The 18420-nt window shown below is 43.0% G+C and overlaps 1 protein-coding gene across 1 annotated transcript in view; it reads right to left on the minus strand.

The window, feature by feature from the left end:
* Window positions 1-14028: 14028 nt before the first annotated feature.
* Window positions 14029-18420, minus strand: part of YIPF6 (Yip1 domain family member 6) — a 52240-nt gene continuing 47848 nt past the window's right edge. Inside the window, exon 7 of the mRNA XM_069210153.1 lies at window positions 14029-17831. Within this exon, the coding sequence (XP_069066254.1) occupies window positions 17710-17831 (122 nt within the window). The 3' untranslated portion in view covers window positions 14029-17709. The remainder of the gene's footprint in view (window positions 17832-18420) is intronic.

Below are 18420 nucleotides of genomic sequence, written 5' to 3' on the forward strand. Positions count from 1 at the left end.
AACACTGTGGGGAAAAGCCTGCAAAAAAACGTCTAAGAGTGTGGCCACCCCTGGCCACTGACCTTGACCGGTTTGATCCAGCACATACCGGTCTCCGAGGCCTGCTATCTAGTGCAGTGGCCTCTTGATCAGAGCTCTACATGATGTTCAAACCTATAATGATACTGGAGTTGCTTTCTGTGCCAGAAAGTTCTCAAATATATTCCATAAAGATCTCTTCCGTCAAAAACACATGCTTTGTTCTCCATTCCTAAGTGAAAATATAAAAAGTCTGGAGAAAGTGTGTAACCGACTGCCAGTCTCACTCTGGATGGAGAGTTCGTTAAGGTGATGCTGTAAAAAGCTAAACAATGTGGATATATGTTCCATAATTGTTGCTGCCTTCTGCGTGTTGTCAATCACTCCCTGGCTGGTTTTCAATTAGATCTGTCCATAAACGCCAAGAAACTCCTACAGTGTATGTTGCACTTTATAAATGTCCACATAATAATAATAATAATAATAATAATAATTTACAACTTGCAGAATAGCTGTTTCAGTGAGTCCTCATGTTCTAGAGTCTGAAAGCCACCCAGGAGGTTATTGACACTGATGAACTATTTCAGTTGGACTATTAGGGTGCCGAATGCACTCATAACTCTTTGGCCACAGATACAAGGATAGGTTTGGAGACATGATTAGGGGGTTTAATTTCAGAGATGATGTTATTAGTTCAGTTTGGGATATTTCACTGCAAACGGACCAGCTGTTCTGAGATTTTCAGCCAGCAAGTATAAATCAATATTGTTGGAAATTAAATCAAAAGAGGATATTTCACCTTCATGTCAAATAATGAGGCAATTCCCTCCAATGAGTGTTGGGGTTCTTATGGCGGAGGTGACCTTATTGGTCACCTGTCAATCCACAGGTAAATCCATGTGCTGAGATTAGCAAGGCACTGACACAAATCAAGTGGACAAACGCGAAGATTATTTCCAGCAGGTTGAACAAGTCTTCATAAGTTTTCACATTTTCCTGTTCACACACACATTCAAATTACTGGTGGAATCACACATCCAAGTCTAGAAACTCTCATGCTGTTGCATACTAATAGTTCTAATACTTAAGCCAATTTTTTTTATTGATGTTAAAGTTGTCTTCTATGATGACTCCTAACATCCTCCAAGGCCTTCAATGAGAGATGTAATATTTCTTGGGGAAATTGATATTACTACAAAATAGGGTGTGGTCTTTTAAGGCATTACTTTTATGTGGATGTTCAATTGGGAACAGGCACAATTCGCAGGTCATAAGAAAACCAAGCAGTGGCCCTCTCATCATGGCTTCTTAGAGTGATCATTCTTAGGAAATAAAGTACAGAGTTTGGGTAATCCTATTGTCAGAGGTTTAAAAAAAATCAGTTTAGTCCCCACCATATATTGTTAAGCGCAGAGGGTGTGAAAATACTCCTTGTAATATTAAATGCCTTCCAAACACTAGCGGAGCAAGTAGTGACAACAATAGGTACACATGAAATTTAAGCTGAATGTGTAGTGCTAGAAAAGGAATAGCATACCACAGCAGGCAATCTGCCTCAAACTATTTAAAATGAGTAGTAGTAATGTGTCAGTAAAAAGTATTATTAAATACATTTTGGGGCCAATGGAGTAGCTTAATCAGTGAGATTTTCGGGGGTATGAATCCCATATTTCCCAACTAAAAAAGCAATGGGGCACAGGATGAATGTGAGCGGTGACCAAGGTTCGAGAGGGGCTGTTGTCATGAGGAGCAGTGTTAGAAATGGGGTCTCAGTTGGCAGTGGCTTGTCCCCCGTCCAAGTAGGGACCCTCACTCTAGTCAGGGTAAGGGAGCCACACAGCTAAGATAACCCCTGCTTCCCCCCTCCCCTGGTAGCTTGGCACGAGCAGTCAGGCTTATCTCAGAGGCAATGTGTAAAGTATTTGTACACACACGCAGTAACACAGTGAAGACACCACAAAAGTACTCCTCAACAGTTTAGGAAAATAGTCAATATTTATCTGAATAAAACAAGACCAAAACGCCAAAACTCCAACATACACAAGTAAAAATATCACTTTTTCAAGGTTTCAATGAGTCTTGGTTCATAGGAATTAATGGTGGTATGTTTTTAGCACAAAGTACCTGGGATGCGAAAACAAAGACAATGCGGGCCCCAGGGGAGGTGAGGTACCGAAAAAGCAAAGAGATGTGTCGATTCCCTACTGCGCAGGGGAGCTGATGGACTGATTCTTTCCTCTCAGGTGCGGCAATCTGTCTGTTCCTTACTGGCAAGGAAGGTGATGCGATGATTCTTTCCTCACAGAAAAGGCGATGCATTGATATCTAGACACACAGCTTTGGTTCCTTACTGCGGTGTGGGGTCAATGAGAAATTGACACCCAAGGACGATGCGTGGAAAATCCTGACATGCTGTGATGATGGAACTGCAATGGAACAGGTGCTGCATCGATTCTTGCAGGCAGTGCGTTGGTTTTTCAACCGCAAGACTGCGTTGATTCTGCAGGCGTTGCATTGACTTTTCAGCCGCAGGGCATCGTTGTGTGGATTGTCTCTTTCAAGTCACCAGTTTACACTTCCAAGGGCCCAGGGACTAGAGTTGGCACTACTTGGCAAATCAGGACTCTCAGCAGAAGAGACCAGGCACTGGCAAATGAACAACAAAACAACAGCCAGAGTGGCAGTTCCTCCTACAGTATCCAGCTCTTTTTCCTGGCAGAATGTCCTCAGTTCAGAAGTGTACTAACTTTGTAGTGTCAGAGGTCCAGTACTTATACCCATTTCTGTCTTTGAAGTAGGCAAACTTCAAAGAGAAGTCTATGTAGTGCACAAGACCCAGCCTTCCCCTGGCATGGCTCCAGAAACACTCCAGGGGGTCAGAGACTGCGTAGGGTGAGGACAGGGACGGCTCTATGCAGGTGCAAGTGTCAGTTCCTCCCACCACTTTGGCTCAGGAAGATCCATCAGGAAATGTAGGGCACACCTCAGCTCACTTTGTGTGACTGTCTAGAGTGAATTCACAAACAGCCCAACTGTCATCCTGACCCAGACGTGTATTCCATAGATAGGCACCGGCACAGAATGGTAAAGCAAGAAAATGTCCACTTTCTAAAAGAGGCATTTTCAAACTTACAATTCAAAAACCAACTTCACCAAAAGTTGTATTTTTAAATTGTGAGTTCAGAGACCGCGAACTCCGTACCTCTATTTGCTCCCAATGAGAATTTACATTTAAAAGATATGTCAAGGCAATCCCTACGTTACCCTACAGGAGAGATAGTCCTTGCAATAGGGAAAACCGAATTTAGCAGTGTTTCACTATCAGGACATGTAAAATACAACATCACATGTCCTATCTTTTAAATATACCGCACCCCGCCCATGGGGCTGCTTTGGGCCTACCTTAGGTGTGACCTACAGGTAGTAAAAGGGAAGGTTTGGGCCTAGCAAGTTGGTGCACTTTAAAACTGACCATACAGACACTGCAGTAACAGGTCTGAGATGTTTACAGGGCTACACATGTGGGAGGCACAATCAGTGCTGTAGACCCACTAGTCGCATCTGATTCACAGGCCCTGGGCAAATATGGTGCACCATACTCGGGAGTTACTAGAAAATCCAAAATAAAGTTAGCTTTACAAAATAAAACTTTGCAATTTTGTTTGTCCTGCTGGGCACGTTTTTACCAGTCACAAGACTTATATTTGCAGGGCACTGGAAGTTGGAACAAAATAGTACCCGGATCATGTCAGGAGCAGCAGACGGGCAAAATTAAGTTGAAATCAATTAGTGCTTAATTCCTGCTCCACACACAGAAACGGAAATGATGCCAGACATGCCTTGACGAATTACGAGCCTGCAAAGAAGAGTGCCACGCTAACCAACAATTGGTGAGAGGCAGGCTCCAAGCCTTTTACTGAACACAACAGCATCTTGCATGTGAGACGCATGCCCAAGCGAATGTACTCACTGGCTCAACCTTAAATAATTACCTCCAATATATTGGGAGAAAACTGGTGTGAGGATCATTCGTTTTTTGTTTAGTGGTACAGTGAGCGTAAAACAATAGTTTAGAATCCTACCACGAGGGACTGCCAGTGATTAAGACTATGTGCAAGCATTTGTCCATTCACCTTTTGGGAGTTTGATTTCTAGTAGTGTGTCTGGAAAAACCTAAGACTGGTGTAGTTTCAAAGTTACTATTATCAAGGTTTGTGAATTCTAAAAAGTAGCACAGTTGTCTCCATTCAGGGCGTATATCTATGAGTACACATGTGCTACTTTTTTGGTAAACCAGTCACTAAGGGGCTTATTTATAAAGCAGGGTGCAAAGTAGCACAGCAAGCAAAATTACTGCGCTCTGTTGCATCATCTGAAAAGAGCAAACTGCGCCATCTCTTTGAAGAAGTGGTGCAGTTATGCTTTCTCCATGCTCTGGCGCACTTGGGGCTACATTGCACCAATGCAGGCACCCATACGCCATAGTGTAAATGGCAAAAAACCCAGGGCGACCATGCAGAAAAAGGCAGATTTCATACAAAGGGATTCCCTCCAGAAGGGACCATCCATTCCAGATAGCATTCATAAAGAAGCTTAACAGCTGCACCAGGTTGGATCTCTAGCAGAAGCAATGGAAATACGTTGGATACAGAATAAGGCTCAGGACAACACAGCAACAAGATGAACATTGGGGCCCTCTCTGGTAGCACGACCCCAGAGATAAAAATAAATGTTGGTGGCAAAGAGAAAGACTGACCATTCTCAGAGAGCAATAGTTTTTTTATACAGTGCAAAGTTATCATATAAATGCATTATGGCCATAGGACAGGACACAACACAGAAAAAGAATGAGGCCATGAAAAGGAAAGATAAAAATCTGCAAAATAGCCAGGTTTTCAGTAGTTTATGAATGGTAAGAAATAAGAAACTTATGAGATTCCAGGGGCAGCGCATTCAAAAGTTTGGAGCCTAAAACCCAAAATGCTCTACCTGTCCTGCGTCTTTTCTATAGCACGAATATTCAAAAGTGAAAGACGGCTGGACAGGAGGTGAGCAGAAAGAGCATAAGCTGCCAAGAGCTGGAAAAACACTGTGGGTTCCTTTGGTTAGAAGGTACAATGAATCAAGCCCATGGTCTTAAACTGAATGTGCTGCTTGTCTGCAAGCTAGTGTAGATTCCGGCAAGCATTGCAGAAGTGATCAGACTTGGGTAAAGCAATATCAAGCTGCACCAATAACAACCACCATGTTTAATGTCTCCAAGGTTTGTTAATCTGGGCCTCAGGGAGACCAAGATAGACAGGGTTAGCACAGTCTAAAAAATTGAGGATTGGAGAGCCAACTACCAAGGCGTGGGGCTCTAGTGGAGGAAACAACAGAATTGTTCTACACAGCCGAGTAGATTTGGAAACACAGTCTGATGCTGGTGGTCTTGGAAGTTAAAGATATCTTTGCCAACCCAGACTTTGAGCTGTTCAATCCTCTGCAGTGTATAAGGCATAAGGTATACAGAAGGTCACTGGACCAGGCAGTTCAGTCTTTATCAATGATCAGGATTATTGGGCTTCAGCAGGTGGGCTACCATCCTACCTTGTAAGGTGAGGATACTATCATTAAGCAGGAGGGACTGCATAGCCTAGAAGGTAGACCAGTTTAAAGAGCAACTGAGTACCATCAGCGAATCAGAGCACCTGGAACCCAAACTTCATAATCAGTTCTTTTAACGATTGAGCATATATGTTAAAGAGAATAGAAGATAGGGCAGAACCCTACCTCCTCACCAACCTTTCACTTGTGGCAGCCTGTAAGAAAGGAGTGAATCCATTTCATGGCACAGCCAGTCAACGCCTATGTTTGCTAGCTGATCAAGGAGAATGTTATGATCTGCGGCATCGAAAGCCGCAGACAGTTTCAGGAGTAGAAATGTAACATTCTGAGTTTTATCTTTTCTGACCTCGGCAAAAGCCCACCTGCAACTTGTCAAGAAATCCTGCACCTTCCAGAGTAGCTGTGAGCCATGTGGCTAGATGATGTTTCATACTCTTGGCCAGTGTTGGAAGAAGGATAATTGCCATATTCTAGTGAGGTCCCTCAGGTCATGATCCGTTTTTTCAAGAATATCGGGGTCAAATCCCTCTTGGAAAGCAGCGTTTACAGCCTCAGCTATGAGAGTGTGATTTTAGCAAACATGAATCCAGACGTGAGCATGACTTGAGGCAGCCAAGAGCTTTTGTCACTTCTTCCAGTGAGATAATAGGTAGATCTGAAATTTGGGTGGAGTGCAGTTTGAGGTTTCCTACAGATGCTGCCTGGGAATTGGCTCTAAAAAAATAGTTTCTTCAGGTATGTTGATGGACTTATTGCTGAAATAGGAGGCCAAGTTGTCACATAGCTTGTGAGCGGTCTTAAAAATGCCACAAGATTCTTGAGATAAGGTTTGGAGGCATGCACTAAAGAAATCAATCTTGGCCGCATGAAGATAGTTCTTAGGCCCCACCTAAGCGGACCTTTCTATCTTGCTCTAGATTCTGGGGAACTGTTATTTCTCCAACTTGTATTGTTGCTAAACAGGCTTTCCTTAAGTTGGAGGTTTACCAGTGATTGATGTATTTGCCATTCAGGCACCTAGTGGGATGAAGTCACTAGGGCATGTGTACCAAGTAGATGTTCCAGTTTCTGTATGAGCATGAATAGTGGCAGTCGCGCTGGAGTTTCTGAGGTAGTAAATTAAAGTCATGTTGGTCTCCTAAGGCCACCACATTTGTAAGCTGACTCGCTTTGTAAAACGTGTTTCGAGGAGGTTATAAATCAACATTGCCTACATTTGCAGGTAGACAACCCTTGCAACAAATAAGAAAATTCTGAAACAATTCCATAAGCTTGGTCTTGGGGCAAAGTTTAAACTCTGGTACAAAAGTAAGCTGCAGTTCATAAGGCAAAGGTGGTGAAGCAACCTACAATGCTTGTAGACCGAAGTAAGTCAGGGGTCTCAGAGGACCACAGTGACGATTCCATGTGAGATTTCAGATAGGTTGAGTGATCCTTGGGGGTCCTGGAGGTAGCAGAGCTCAGCCGGCATCAGGGCAGTGGTATTGGGGGATACTCATTTCTGAAACCGGGCAAGGATGTTGAATTAAGCGCTTTTATCATCCAATTTTTCATCCCAGTTTGTTCATCCAGAACAGGATATACAGGTAAGAGGCAAGAGGGAGCTAACACAAAACACACAATAGATGTCCTTAACAACAGAAGAGAGGGGGTAATGCTTCTGTCACTAGATGCTGAAATTCATAGAACATAGGATACAAGACTGGCGATCGATGAATTTCTCAGATTAACAACTAAGTCTTGGTCTTCATTTTACATCTCTGTTATTGCTATGAGATGGAATAGTTCAGCACAGTTAAGGGCTTCAAACTTAACAATACATACCTGGCAACCTTAAACATTAATATCTCTAGTAAGGACATGCACCAGTTTTCTGGTGTTTTGCCGTTCAGGTGGTGTTCTCCCTCTATTACACATTTGGGCAACACGTTTCAACAACTACTCAAAGACTGTAGACAGATATTACACAAGTTATCAGAGCTTTAATGACAGCTCTTTAGAACAAATATAATTGTCCTGCCAGATACAAATAAAAGGCCGTTTTCTTTAATTTCAAGGTCTACCTATATGGGAGGATCAGAAAGTACTCACCCAATTGCACTTACAAAGGGTGTGCTCTGATGTTATTGGAGGGCGGACCTACATTAGAACAGGTTTCTGGCCCGGCAAATCAGGAGGACTAGGCATCCAGAATTTGACATTGTATTATCAGGTGTCTCTCCTTCACTATCTTAGATTGGTCCAGAGCCATAGTGGTGATTTACTGGTGATGCATCAGCAGGTAGACTCCTGTGGGAGGCTCCATGGCACAAAGCGAAAGATCCTAAGTCACACGGGCTGCACTGAAACTGTGGGATAGGATGGGAACTAAGCTTGATTTAACTATTTTGTCATATTCCAACCAAATTGTGGGAACCCTAAGTTAAGTACAGGTTAGCTATGGAAAGCGTTTGGACTGGGGCAAACACTGAGGAGTGTAAAGCAAGGAGATATGTTTGAGAAGGGTACACAAACGTCCTAGAAACTAAGCAGATTTTGGACTGGGAGAAACAGAAAGATACTGTCATGTGCAGATCCAACACTGGGCCAATTTAATATCCCCCTGAAGATCACCTGGGAAAATCCTCCTGTGGAACATTCTACTACAGCACCTCTAAGCTAAAGCCCCATAAAGTGGTCCAGGAAGGAGAGATGGCTGGCAGCTTCCTCACTGTACAGACTTACCAATAAATCTTGTTCATTCACTACATTCATGTCCCGCTTCTTTACATGGGCCATCTTGAGGATGGAAGATTTGGCACCGTCCCACGAGAGGACAGCAACGAAGACATCTTTAACTTGGGGAAAAGCATCCACCATCACTTCTGCAAGAAAAGGGAACCTCTTGCTGGGTTTCATTGGACTCATTCATCAGCTGGTCCTGCTTTAAACTTGACGCCTTTGGGGGGTTAGCAATTATCACTGAGGCTTGTCTGCCGTGGTGTTGAGTGGTAGCAGGCTTGTGTGGTATGGTGAGCGCAAGGTGGTCAGTGCAGGCTGTTGAGTTGAGCTGCAAACTCCTGCTACTGGCCTGTGTGGTAGCTTCGCTGTGATGTGCTTCCATCTGAAGGGTGCACTACAGCTCAGTCAACGGGGGTGGAGTGTGTCAAGTCAGCAACTGAGCCAATCTTCCTCCTTGCACACCGCTGAGCTGGACAGCTCCTCGACATGCCTGACCTATGCGCCACTCGAAAGACAGAGAATGTCCTTAAGTATAGCTACGAACAAGCGTAAGCACCAGTTCAGGATAACCTTATTTCATTGACGTTTGATCAGATAGATAGGATATTTTCAACAACAAACACTTCACAGAACCACTAATCCCAACTTGCCCTTCTGAAGAACAACTTATGCAATTAAAAAGGAACAATAATATGATTTTTTTTCTCTCTCAAAGCTATTTATTGCATTGCTTTGATGGAAGTGAGCAGCACTTCATAAAAATTTTAAAAATCCTGAAGGACCTGCATTAGTCTGGGATCAGGTGAAAGGTTTGAGGTTTATGTGGAAGCAGTTCGAGGGAATACCTTTACCGCATCTCACAAGTTGGTAGTGCTCAAATACTTTTCTAGGAGCAGAAGAAGGCATTGTGTTGAAACATCTACCGCCGCCTTTGGAAGAAGACTGAAGAGGTGGTGCTAGATCAGCATGAAATACCCACCGTGAAACTCAATAAAACTTATGGAAAGAAAAAAACGTACGTGGTTGAAAGATTCAGGTGAAGGTGCCCGGGGAACATTTTGAGAACTTCAACGTAGCATCAAGACTTTTGGCAGCTACGTTGTCCGGAAGGAAATGCTTAGAGGCCAACTGGTGCATACAGTTTTTAATAGGAAAGTACAGAGAATCCTACTGAATACAAAAGGCCTCAATCTACAAAAAACCTTGTAGACAGAGAATACCAATCAAGGTTTGAAGGAATTGTCTGGAAGCACTACTGAGCATGCGACGTTAGTGAGGAATGGAAAAACAATAAGGTCAAGAGTCCTACAAATATGATGAAGGAAACCAAGACAATGGGGGTATTGATGAGAACTTGGTATTGTGTGAGAACTGTGAAAAATAATGTAAGGAGTAAAGAAAAGGATCACCACTGCTCCTGCCTTGAAAAGTTCGATGAAAGAGACAAAATTATAGTTAAGTGTGGATGCAAGCAATGAGGATTTGGGGCCAGTTGTGCACCTCAGGGAAGGAAGGAAAGTCGCCATTGCTTACGATTCCAGGATTTTGAGAGGCTGAAAGAAATTAATTTCACCGCAAAGAGTTATAGACCTCTTGGTAGGAAATGAATTATTTCAGGAGAAAGAGAAGATAACACGGGGATAAGAAGGTGGTTGCTGAGATTGTAAGTGTACAATTGCGAAATATAATATACAACTGGAAAGAAGAGCAAGCATGTATGAGCACAGATCCAATAGATTATTATCTGGTTGAATGTGTGCAAGAGGTTACAAAAGGCAGAATATCTCATGAACAGTAGATGAGTCCTGTGCAACCAGATGGCATCTTGGCAGAAGTTCACAAATAATTTATGTCTATAGCTGAGAAGTTACTTTCAGTAACGCCTTATCTGGAAGAGACTATCTAGCTGCAGATTCCTTACCTTAGAACAGTACCTCTGTGCTCTGGTACGCACCAACCCCAGCCCGCCAATATGTTTCTTCATGTAACACTTTCTGTGACAGACGCATGGTGCCAAGTCAGAAGTTTGATTGACAAGTGTGCAGAAGTAGAGGACCTACATAGACCTTTTTAGGTAGTTCGACAGGCTCGCAGAAGCATGGCGGTTGGAAGACGTAAGGAATCTGGGGGTCAAGAGAGTCTCTACCAGGTAAGGCATTACCAAAGGTAAGTAACTCGTTCATCTGATGAGGAATCTGCAGCCAGAATTCTCTATCTTAGAAGAGATACCAAAGCAATACCTTCCCGGCGTTCAGTCTACAAACTAGTTCAGACCAAAAAGTCCTGTAACAACAAACAGTAAAAGTGCCCGTCATGACAGACATAGCTGTCAAAGAGTAGTGTTTGGTGAACACGTGCAACGATGCACACGTCACAGCCAGACAGATGTCAAGGATGCCAACTCTACAAGCTAATGTAGTTGTCACAGCTTTGGCTCTGGTGGAATGACCGGGGGAAGACTGAAAACCCTGACGTGGGTTGCAACCACAGCCATCACATTCATGAACATCTGAGGGGCTCTGGTGAGACCGAAGGGAAACACAGCATATGTGCTTGTGGCCCACTGTGAACCACAGGTAATGTCTGTGGGCTGGCAGGACCGGTATATGGAAATATTAATCCTGCAGGTACAGCGCTACTATCCAGTCTACAAGGCAAGACCTGTGCTAACGAGCATTTTTAATGTCTCCTTTTTTCAGGAATTAGTTGAGGGCACAAGTCTACTTAAGGGCGGAGGCCTCTGTCCTTACAGCCAAGGGCTCCTCTAGGTGGTCAGGATAATCGTGAGGATCTTCAGATCTGCCCTAATTGTACTCTACACAAGGCCAGTCAAAAAAAGCACTGTCTCCGGCTCAGAGGGTTTTGTTCTTGTCGGTGATGGAGTTGACGTTGGGCGACGCCACTCCAGCTCCGTATCCGAGTTGGGAATGTGGCCATTGGAATGGACTCGTGGGAAGGTCGCGGATTACTGACCGGAGTCATTCCAGGTCCAGGAATAGATTCCCAGGGCCCAACTGATGGGGAGGATGAACTCGCTGACATTAGGGGCACCTTCTGAGCCAATAGGGTCAGCTTGCCCAAATAAGAAGTGCATGGTCTTGTAAAATTTCTAGACGGGTGAGGGTGCTCTAGGTCTGGGAACTTCTGAGAGGCTCAGAGCAGAACCAGACTTTGGCTCTGCGGGTGAAATGTGTGAGCAGGGCCAGCACTTGTGGAGTTGTTCTCATGTCTCGTCCAATGACTTGGGCTGGCGCATGAAGTCAAAGTATGATTCAACTTCCTGGCCTTCTCTTTTTATGGGAATCACCTGATGAAGATTTCGATCTCAAGGAAGACTGGTGCAGAGCCGTCTGGTACCAAGCAACCAGGAACTTCATGGCACGCTGCCGGACCCCCTTGGGATTCATCGCTCGGCAGCCTTGGTCCCAGCTCAAGGTCCCAAAGATATCTACTTGTGACAGTCTCTGCAGGGATTAAAACCCACAGGTCTTTTAGGGGAAATCCTTAAAGCACACTGGGATCAAAACTCAAAAAAAGTTTGACAGAAAGTCTAAATAAGCCAGTCAGAAAATGGCTGAGATAGCTCTTCCGGATCTTCACTGATGGTTGCAGAAAGAAAAGAACTGAGCTTAACGGGCCTAGGTGGCGCCTAAATAGGCACCAAGCATGCCACATCTGGCGGGGATGGCACTGATGCAGAGCCAATTGGTGCCACCTACCGGTGCGCAGAGGAAGTGCTTGAGATTTTCCAGAACGTGTCTGGCACCTGCAGAATATTGTAAGATGTACAATCTGTGGCTAGAAATCTCTATCTAATACAAGATGAAGTAGAGGCTTTCAGAAGTGTTGGTGTTAAGTGTCATATAAAGAGAGGCTTGTATTCAGGAAACAGCTGCCAGTGGTACCAGAGACACTGAAGGAAAGAGTACTAACCTTAGCCCATGAGACACTGGCATGAGTGCTACCATTCACATAGCTGAGCAGATTTCTGGTGATCATGGCTAGACCAGGAGCTGGAAAGGAGAAAAAAAAACTGCAACCTCAAGTGTGGCGGTACAAATCTCAGAGAATACTGAGTTACCCTTTTGCTTCCTCCTACCCCACCCAGTGTGGTGGCCGACAAGGTTGAAGGTCCCTTTAAGAAGAAAGCGTTAGACAACTCCTGCCCTTTTAATGTGTTGGGTAAGTCCTCTAATATGCAGTTATTTTTACTGAACTACTTTTCGCATTGACTAGTGATAAAATTTACAAGTCAGGTTTCCACAACGGCGATTTAGGAATTTAGGAACATCATTTATTTAGGTCTCGCCTAGACAGCGCATGCACTGCCTATGAGACATGCTGTGTACACTCTGTTGGCTTACAGCCTGCCCATTGCTTTTTATTTGCTATTCCGATTGTCATCCATAAATCCTTGCTTGTATGTGGTCATTTTCTTGTAAATATTCCTCCTTTTCGTGTGTTGTTCCCTACCACAAAGCATGGCCCAGTTACTTGTACTCTTACACTTTTTGGCTTGTTGGTTTGTTTTACAGCACTATTTTTCTCTTTGCTTGCTGTAAATGTTTCTGGAAGCCTGCCCTTTGTTTGTGTGTCATCTGTAGAGCTTTAAAACCTATTATTATTTTGCTTTTCTGTGTGCAACTGCAAGGCAAAGTGTGTTAGCTTTTGAAAGCAATTTTTTAACTTTTCTTTCTGTTTGCAGCATGTCAGCTTTCTTTGCAATCTATATGCAATTATTTATTCGCTTTGTGTTTGTGTCATCTTTAAAGCCTTATTTCTGTATGCATCTCCAAAAAAGCATGTGTTGGCTTTGTAAAACTATTACTTTTCTTTCTCTTTGGAGTGTGTTTTAGCTCTTTAAAGCTATTGTAATTATTTATTTGCTTTCTGTGTTTGTGTGTCGTCTGTAAAGCTAGAAAACAGATGTTTGTTTCTTGGAGTAGCAGAGTTTGCCAAACATGGCCATACATTCCAAAATGCTGTGCGAGTGAGAAGCTGCAGCCATCTGTTTTGTCATGCTGGGGGTTGGGTGCTTGCTGCTGAGAGGAAAGCACAATCATGAATTTATTTTTATTGCAATTGTAACTACAGCAAAGCAGACTTTCTTTCTCAGTCTCTTCCCACGCAGAGGACATCACAAGACATTGTCGTAGTTTGTCAGAGCCTTTAGGTGTCCTGCAGTGGACAAAAGGCCTCACTCAAAATGCAGTTACCTGTACCCCAATCCGATTTTTCCCTCGGTTTTCATTATATAGCTCAGTAGTATTACTTGGTGGCTTCAGTTTTCGCAGCAGATTGAACTAAATCCAGATGTTTCTGACTCCGTCCTTTATTCAGGAGCCCGCTGTATTGATTCTGACAATTTACAGCCAAGATTGCACAAAAACACTGAAAAGCTTCTTTTTTTCTCGTTTGCTTTTTTTGGCGCCATCCACTGTTAACGTTTACTAACACCCACCCTCCTGTTATCGGCTCCCGCCCCCTCCACCCCAATCCGATTGGCAAAGCCAATAGCTCTCCTATAGGAGAGACTTATTGGCTTTAGGAGAGACTTATTGGCTTTGCCAATTCTTGTTTTTACTTAGTGCCACTTACTTCTGTAAAGTGCTTTGTGAATGAAGTGATGAATTGTTCAATACACACCCTTGAAAAAATATCAACTGACAGGAGCCATACAACTGAAATAAAACTTAAAGGAAACTTTATTTTTGTCATAAATATTCACCTTTGATCAAGAAAATAAATCCCCTCCCAAAAAGTAAAAAATATGTACACATTATCGATTTAAAACTAGGTTTATGCAATTCCATCCTTCAGTTTTTAAATGGATTAAACCCTTTATGATTTGTCCATCAGTAGTCCAAGTTATGACATTTTGTGAGTTACCAGATTTTAGCCTATGAAGTCTCTCTTGACAAAATATTCTGGTCCTAACTTCTTAAGTAAACTAGCACAATATATGGACCATAATACACCATGCAAATGCGGATTATAAGACCAGTCTTTCTTTTCACTGCAGGTACCCCCTTTCCTTATTGAGAGTATACCCAAGAGACCTTTCCAAAAATCAATGGTATTTATAGGATTCTTCATTATTGGTTGTTTCCTTTTTTCATGTGTTTCATTTGTGAAACAACTCAGGCAGTAAAATATTCATTGTAGGCACATTGTTCTAGAAAATGGTTGTTAAATACTTTGAAGAATATTTTTTTGTTTGCATACGTACACGATCAAGAGGGAGGCCTGTTTTCTGCTGCATTCTATTTCTCTGAAATTATAGATTCCTTCTTGAAAGAAAAAGTACAGAATGTAATCCACGTAGGTGGCTGTTGAGATGTCCATATTAGTCTACATTTACTTACTTATAAAAACTAGGTTAACTCCCTTCTGTAAAATGTCACAAGTTAGCAGATTCATTTTAAAAATTAGAATGCTGGCAATGAGTTTTCTTCAAAAAATCAAGCAGCCCTAGGGGAAAATATTTATTTTGATGGAACATGACAAATATGATGCTACTGCTTGGTACAATGAATTTACAGTGGAGGATCTGCATGCAGCTGGATTCCTGTCAGTCTCAACAGTGCACTAAGAGTCCAGGAGAAGCTCTGCCGAGAAGCCTCTACACTACCAACCCCACATCTTCAGAAAGTGAGCATACCAGTCTGCGAGGGAACCTCAAGTAGTATGTAAACATTAAGAGTGTCACAAACTATTCCCCTGCAGATGTGAAGCAAAGACTGAGGCAACAACTAAAAAAAGTGTGGTCACCACAAAAAAATCTGTGCATAACATGTAAACGGGTGACGCATGGAGCGAACTTGCTTAATCATAGAGATGACACAAGGTTCTGATAAGTAGCTGCCTTCAGGGACACTTTCCTACCTACTCGCTCCTGGATGGACTGATTGACAAGACAACACTAGTGCTGTAATTTGTAGGGGAAGAGACTAGAAGAAAGTGGTGGCATTGCTGTAAACTGCAAAGCACCCAATGAAAAATAGCTACACCTTGGATTTTGAAAATATTTTCTATGTAATAAATGCACGGAGCCTGTGATAAACGCGTGTTCATCTTCAAGAGTTCTCTGTGACTATGCCTATAATTTCATGTTGTGTTTTTAGAAAAGATGTCCATATGATGAAGATTAATCTTGCATTAAGTTTAAACCGATCCCCTCTGCTGTCCATCAATACTTCCACTACACTGGTAGTCGGTTTACTCAATTTTCTGTTGTATGTAGCAAGACTTTGTTACCCCCATCTTCATATTTAGCTCTCTAATCATCACTTGAGGTTAGAGTCTCAGACCCTTTAAATTTCCATGAAGCTGCTTCCACTATTCCTTTCTTTGTTGCAGTGTGTTCAACATTTGTCTTTGCACAGATGGGCCCGTCCTGAAGTCGCTCACTATGTCTCCAGCCCTTGGCAACCACTCGCGACTAGGCTGTGACAAAACCTTCATTCTTGTTTAAAACCCTGGGGGCTATCCGAGTGAAATTCAAATAAATAGTTATCTTCATAGCATAGCTTTCCCTTCCCTCCCAGTTTTGATTCACTGCTAACCACAGAATGCTTTCCGAATACAAATTGTGCATACATGTGTATTCTGAAGAGTAAGACTTTAGTTGTACTGCACTAACCGGCACCTTTGCATAATATGCAGTTAATCAGACTGTGATCAACTTCAACAGAGGGAAAGACCCCGGAAAAGCTGAAAGACGTCATGATCACTACTAACTACGGGGCACAGTTTAGAAGGGAAGATCTTGTGTTTAGCAATGAATAGTAGTAACCTGTAACTTAGTGCTTACATTCACATTATTGTGACTTAGCAGGGCGGGAACTGCATGTGCTACTATGACCCAACTAAATATACCCTCATGTACTAAACCCGGAGGAGGGACCACTGATCAGACCCATTTGGATCCTAACAAAAGCCTTGCCTATTGCTCTGCATGTGTATTAATCAAATGGCCTATTGAACTTGTTCCGCTCTTGCCATCACTTCTGGGCAGGCTAAGGTTGTGTTGCTTTCTCCCAGTACCACCCATGTGTTTAGGGTTTCAGTGAGACGCTAGAAGTCAGAATCACCGATTTCAACATAAAGTGCTCGCTGCACGCCCAGTTCAAGCCTGCTTGTTTCTTCAGGAAACGAGAGATCTGCTACATCAAAGTATGTTTTGCATTTTTTTTTTTTTTTAATCCTGCTTTTCCTATATTTATATACCTTTACTCGTCTTTACATAACTATCTCACAATACCATCTAGGTCAGTATAAGCAGTCTTGGTTTTAGCGTAGAGATGTGAACTCCCTGCTTTGCATGGTGAAGAGTAAATGCAAGCAACTTAATACAGAGCTAGACCTGTTGCATGAGTAGGACAGTTTCCTCATCAGTACATGACCACCTAGAAAGGCACTCTTCTGCAAACCGATCTAGATGCATTCACCAGAAACCTTTCAACCATCACTTTAGAACAACCACAGCCTTGAAACATTCACCTGAAGCCACCCGTCTAAGCTATGAATCAGACACCACAGGCAGTTTTTTGCCACCACAACTTCTGGCAATATTTGGTCCAAATCCCCTACATCTTACAAGAAGGACCAAGTCTTAAATGCATTAAAAAAATATAACACACCAGTAGGGTTGAAACAAAGACACCTCAGAAGGAAGCAAAGTTCACCCAAAGGCAGTAAGGAACGGAGAATGTGCAAGAGACACTGGAAGCGTGAGCCCATGAGACAGCATTAAACACGGCAGACTGAATAGTCCAGGAAGAGAAAGAGAGAAACAGAGAGAGAAAGAAAGGAAGAGAAAAGAGACAGAAAGAGAGGGAGAATTGCAGCCTGAACAACCCACAGAAATGAGACAAAGAAGGCTAAACCTCCAAGGGGAGTGAGACAAAGCTGGCAGCATTTGCCTTGAGGGGAGCGAGACACTGCTGCTGTACCTCCCTTGATAACAGAGTACGACACTGCAAATGTAATCACTATTGGGATGAGCAAAACTGTGCAGCTTCCACTTCCCTTTAAAAACAGCAAGGAAATGCAAAATGCAACCCCACCCCCCCGGGAGGGAGAGATAATCTGCAATCTGCACTTCGAGCGGAGGCGAGTGAGCCACCACAAGCTGTACCTACATCGGGTACAAATAAATCACAGTATGCTGTACTGCCCTTTGGATCAATGAGAAACGTTCTGGTGAGACAACCACATGTCCTATGGGCCGTCTCCATCACTCAGTCTTTTGCGTGTCTAGCCTAGATTCACAAAACATGTTGAAAACCCACGACTTCCATTGCAGCTTTCCCATAAATTATTTAATATAGTGCCTTGAGTCCATGTGAGCCCTCTTCCTCACTAGGAGCTCGGCGTGAAGGTCAGGATCATCCAACTGATGACGAAATAGAAGAGAAAGATGGGGTAGACTGCAAGGGCTTTGCGGTTAGGAGGTTGGCTGTCCGCCAAGAACGCTGTGGATGCTGAAACAAAAGAAAAGCAGGAGTTACTACTACATATATTTCCATTACCATGCAGGGCTTCAATATAGGTTTTCAATTCTGTACTCTCTAGCAAAATAGTGAGATGTTGAGATGAAAACTGACTTCTGATTGGGCCAGCATGTGCTGCAGGTGAGATGAACAGAATCAGCTTTCAGTTTAAATGCTACAGTGCAAAACTAATAGTCAGCAATACATGTTAAAGTGTCCTGAAGGTCCTTTTTTTTAGGTCTTGCTTACGGACAACTTATATCGGTGTCTGTTGTCGAAGACCTTTTGTGTACAAGGGAGCTACTTTTTTCCTTTTTCTTTCACCACTCCACGAGAGACTAAAGACCTCATTTAATTGTTGGCGGAAGGAGTTTACTTCCTCAGGTTAATGGAGTAAATTACTCTGTAGCCCTGACAGAGTACCCATCTGCCAAATTTAGAAATGTCTGTCTGCCCAACAGACATTTCTAGCAATTCACAAGAACTGCCATCAAGGCCATTCCTGAGAATGTAATGTAACGGATGTATGGCTCCATCCAACATGACGGACTGATACGTCAAAGCTACAATGTTTTTTTTC

Source organism: Pleurodeles waltl, chromosome 2_1 (genome assembly GCF_031143425.1).
Source record: "Pleurodeles waltl isolate 20211129_DDA chromosome 2_1, aPleWal1.hap1.20221129, whole genome shotgun sequence".
Taxonomy (NCBI): Eukaryota; Metazoa; Chordata; class Amphibia; order Caudata; family Salamandridae; genus Pleurodeles; species Pleurodeles waltl.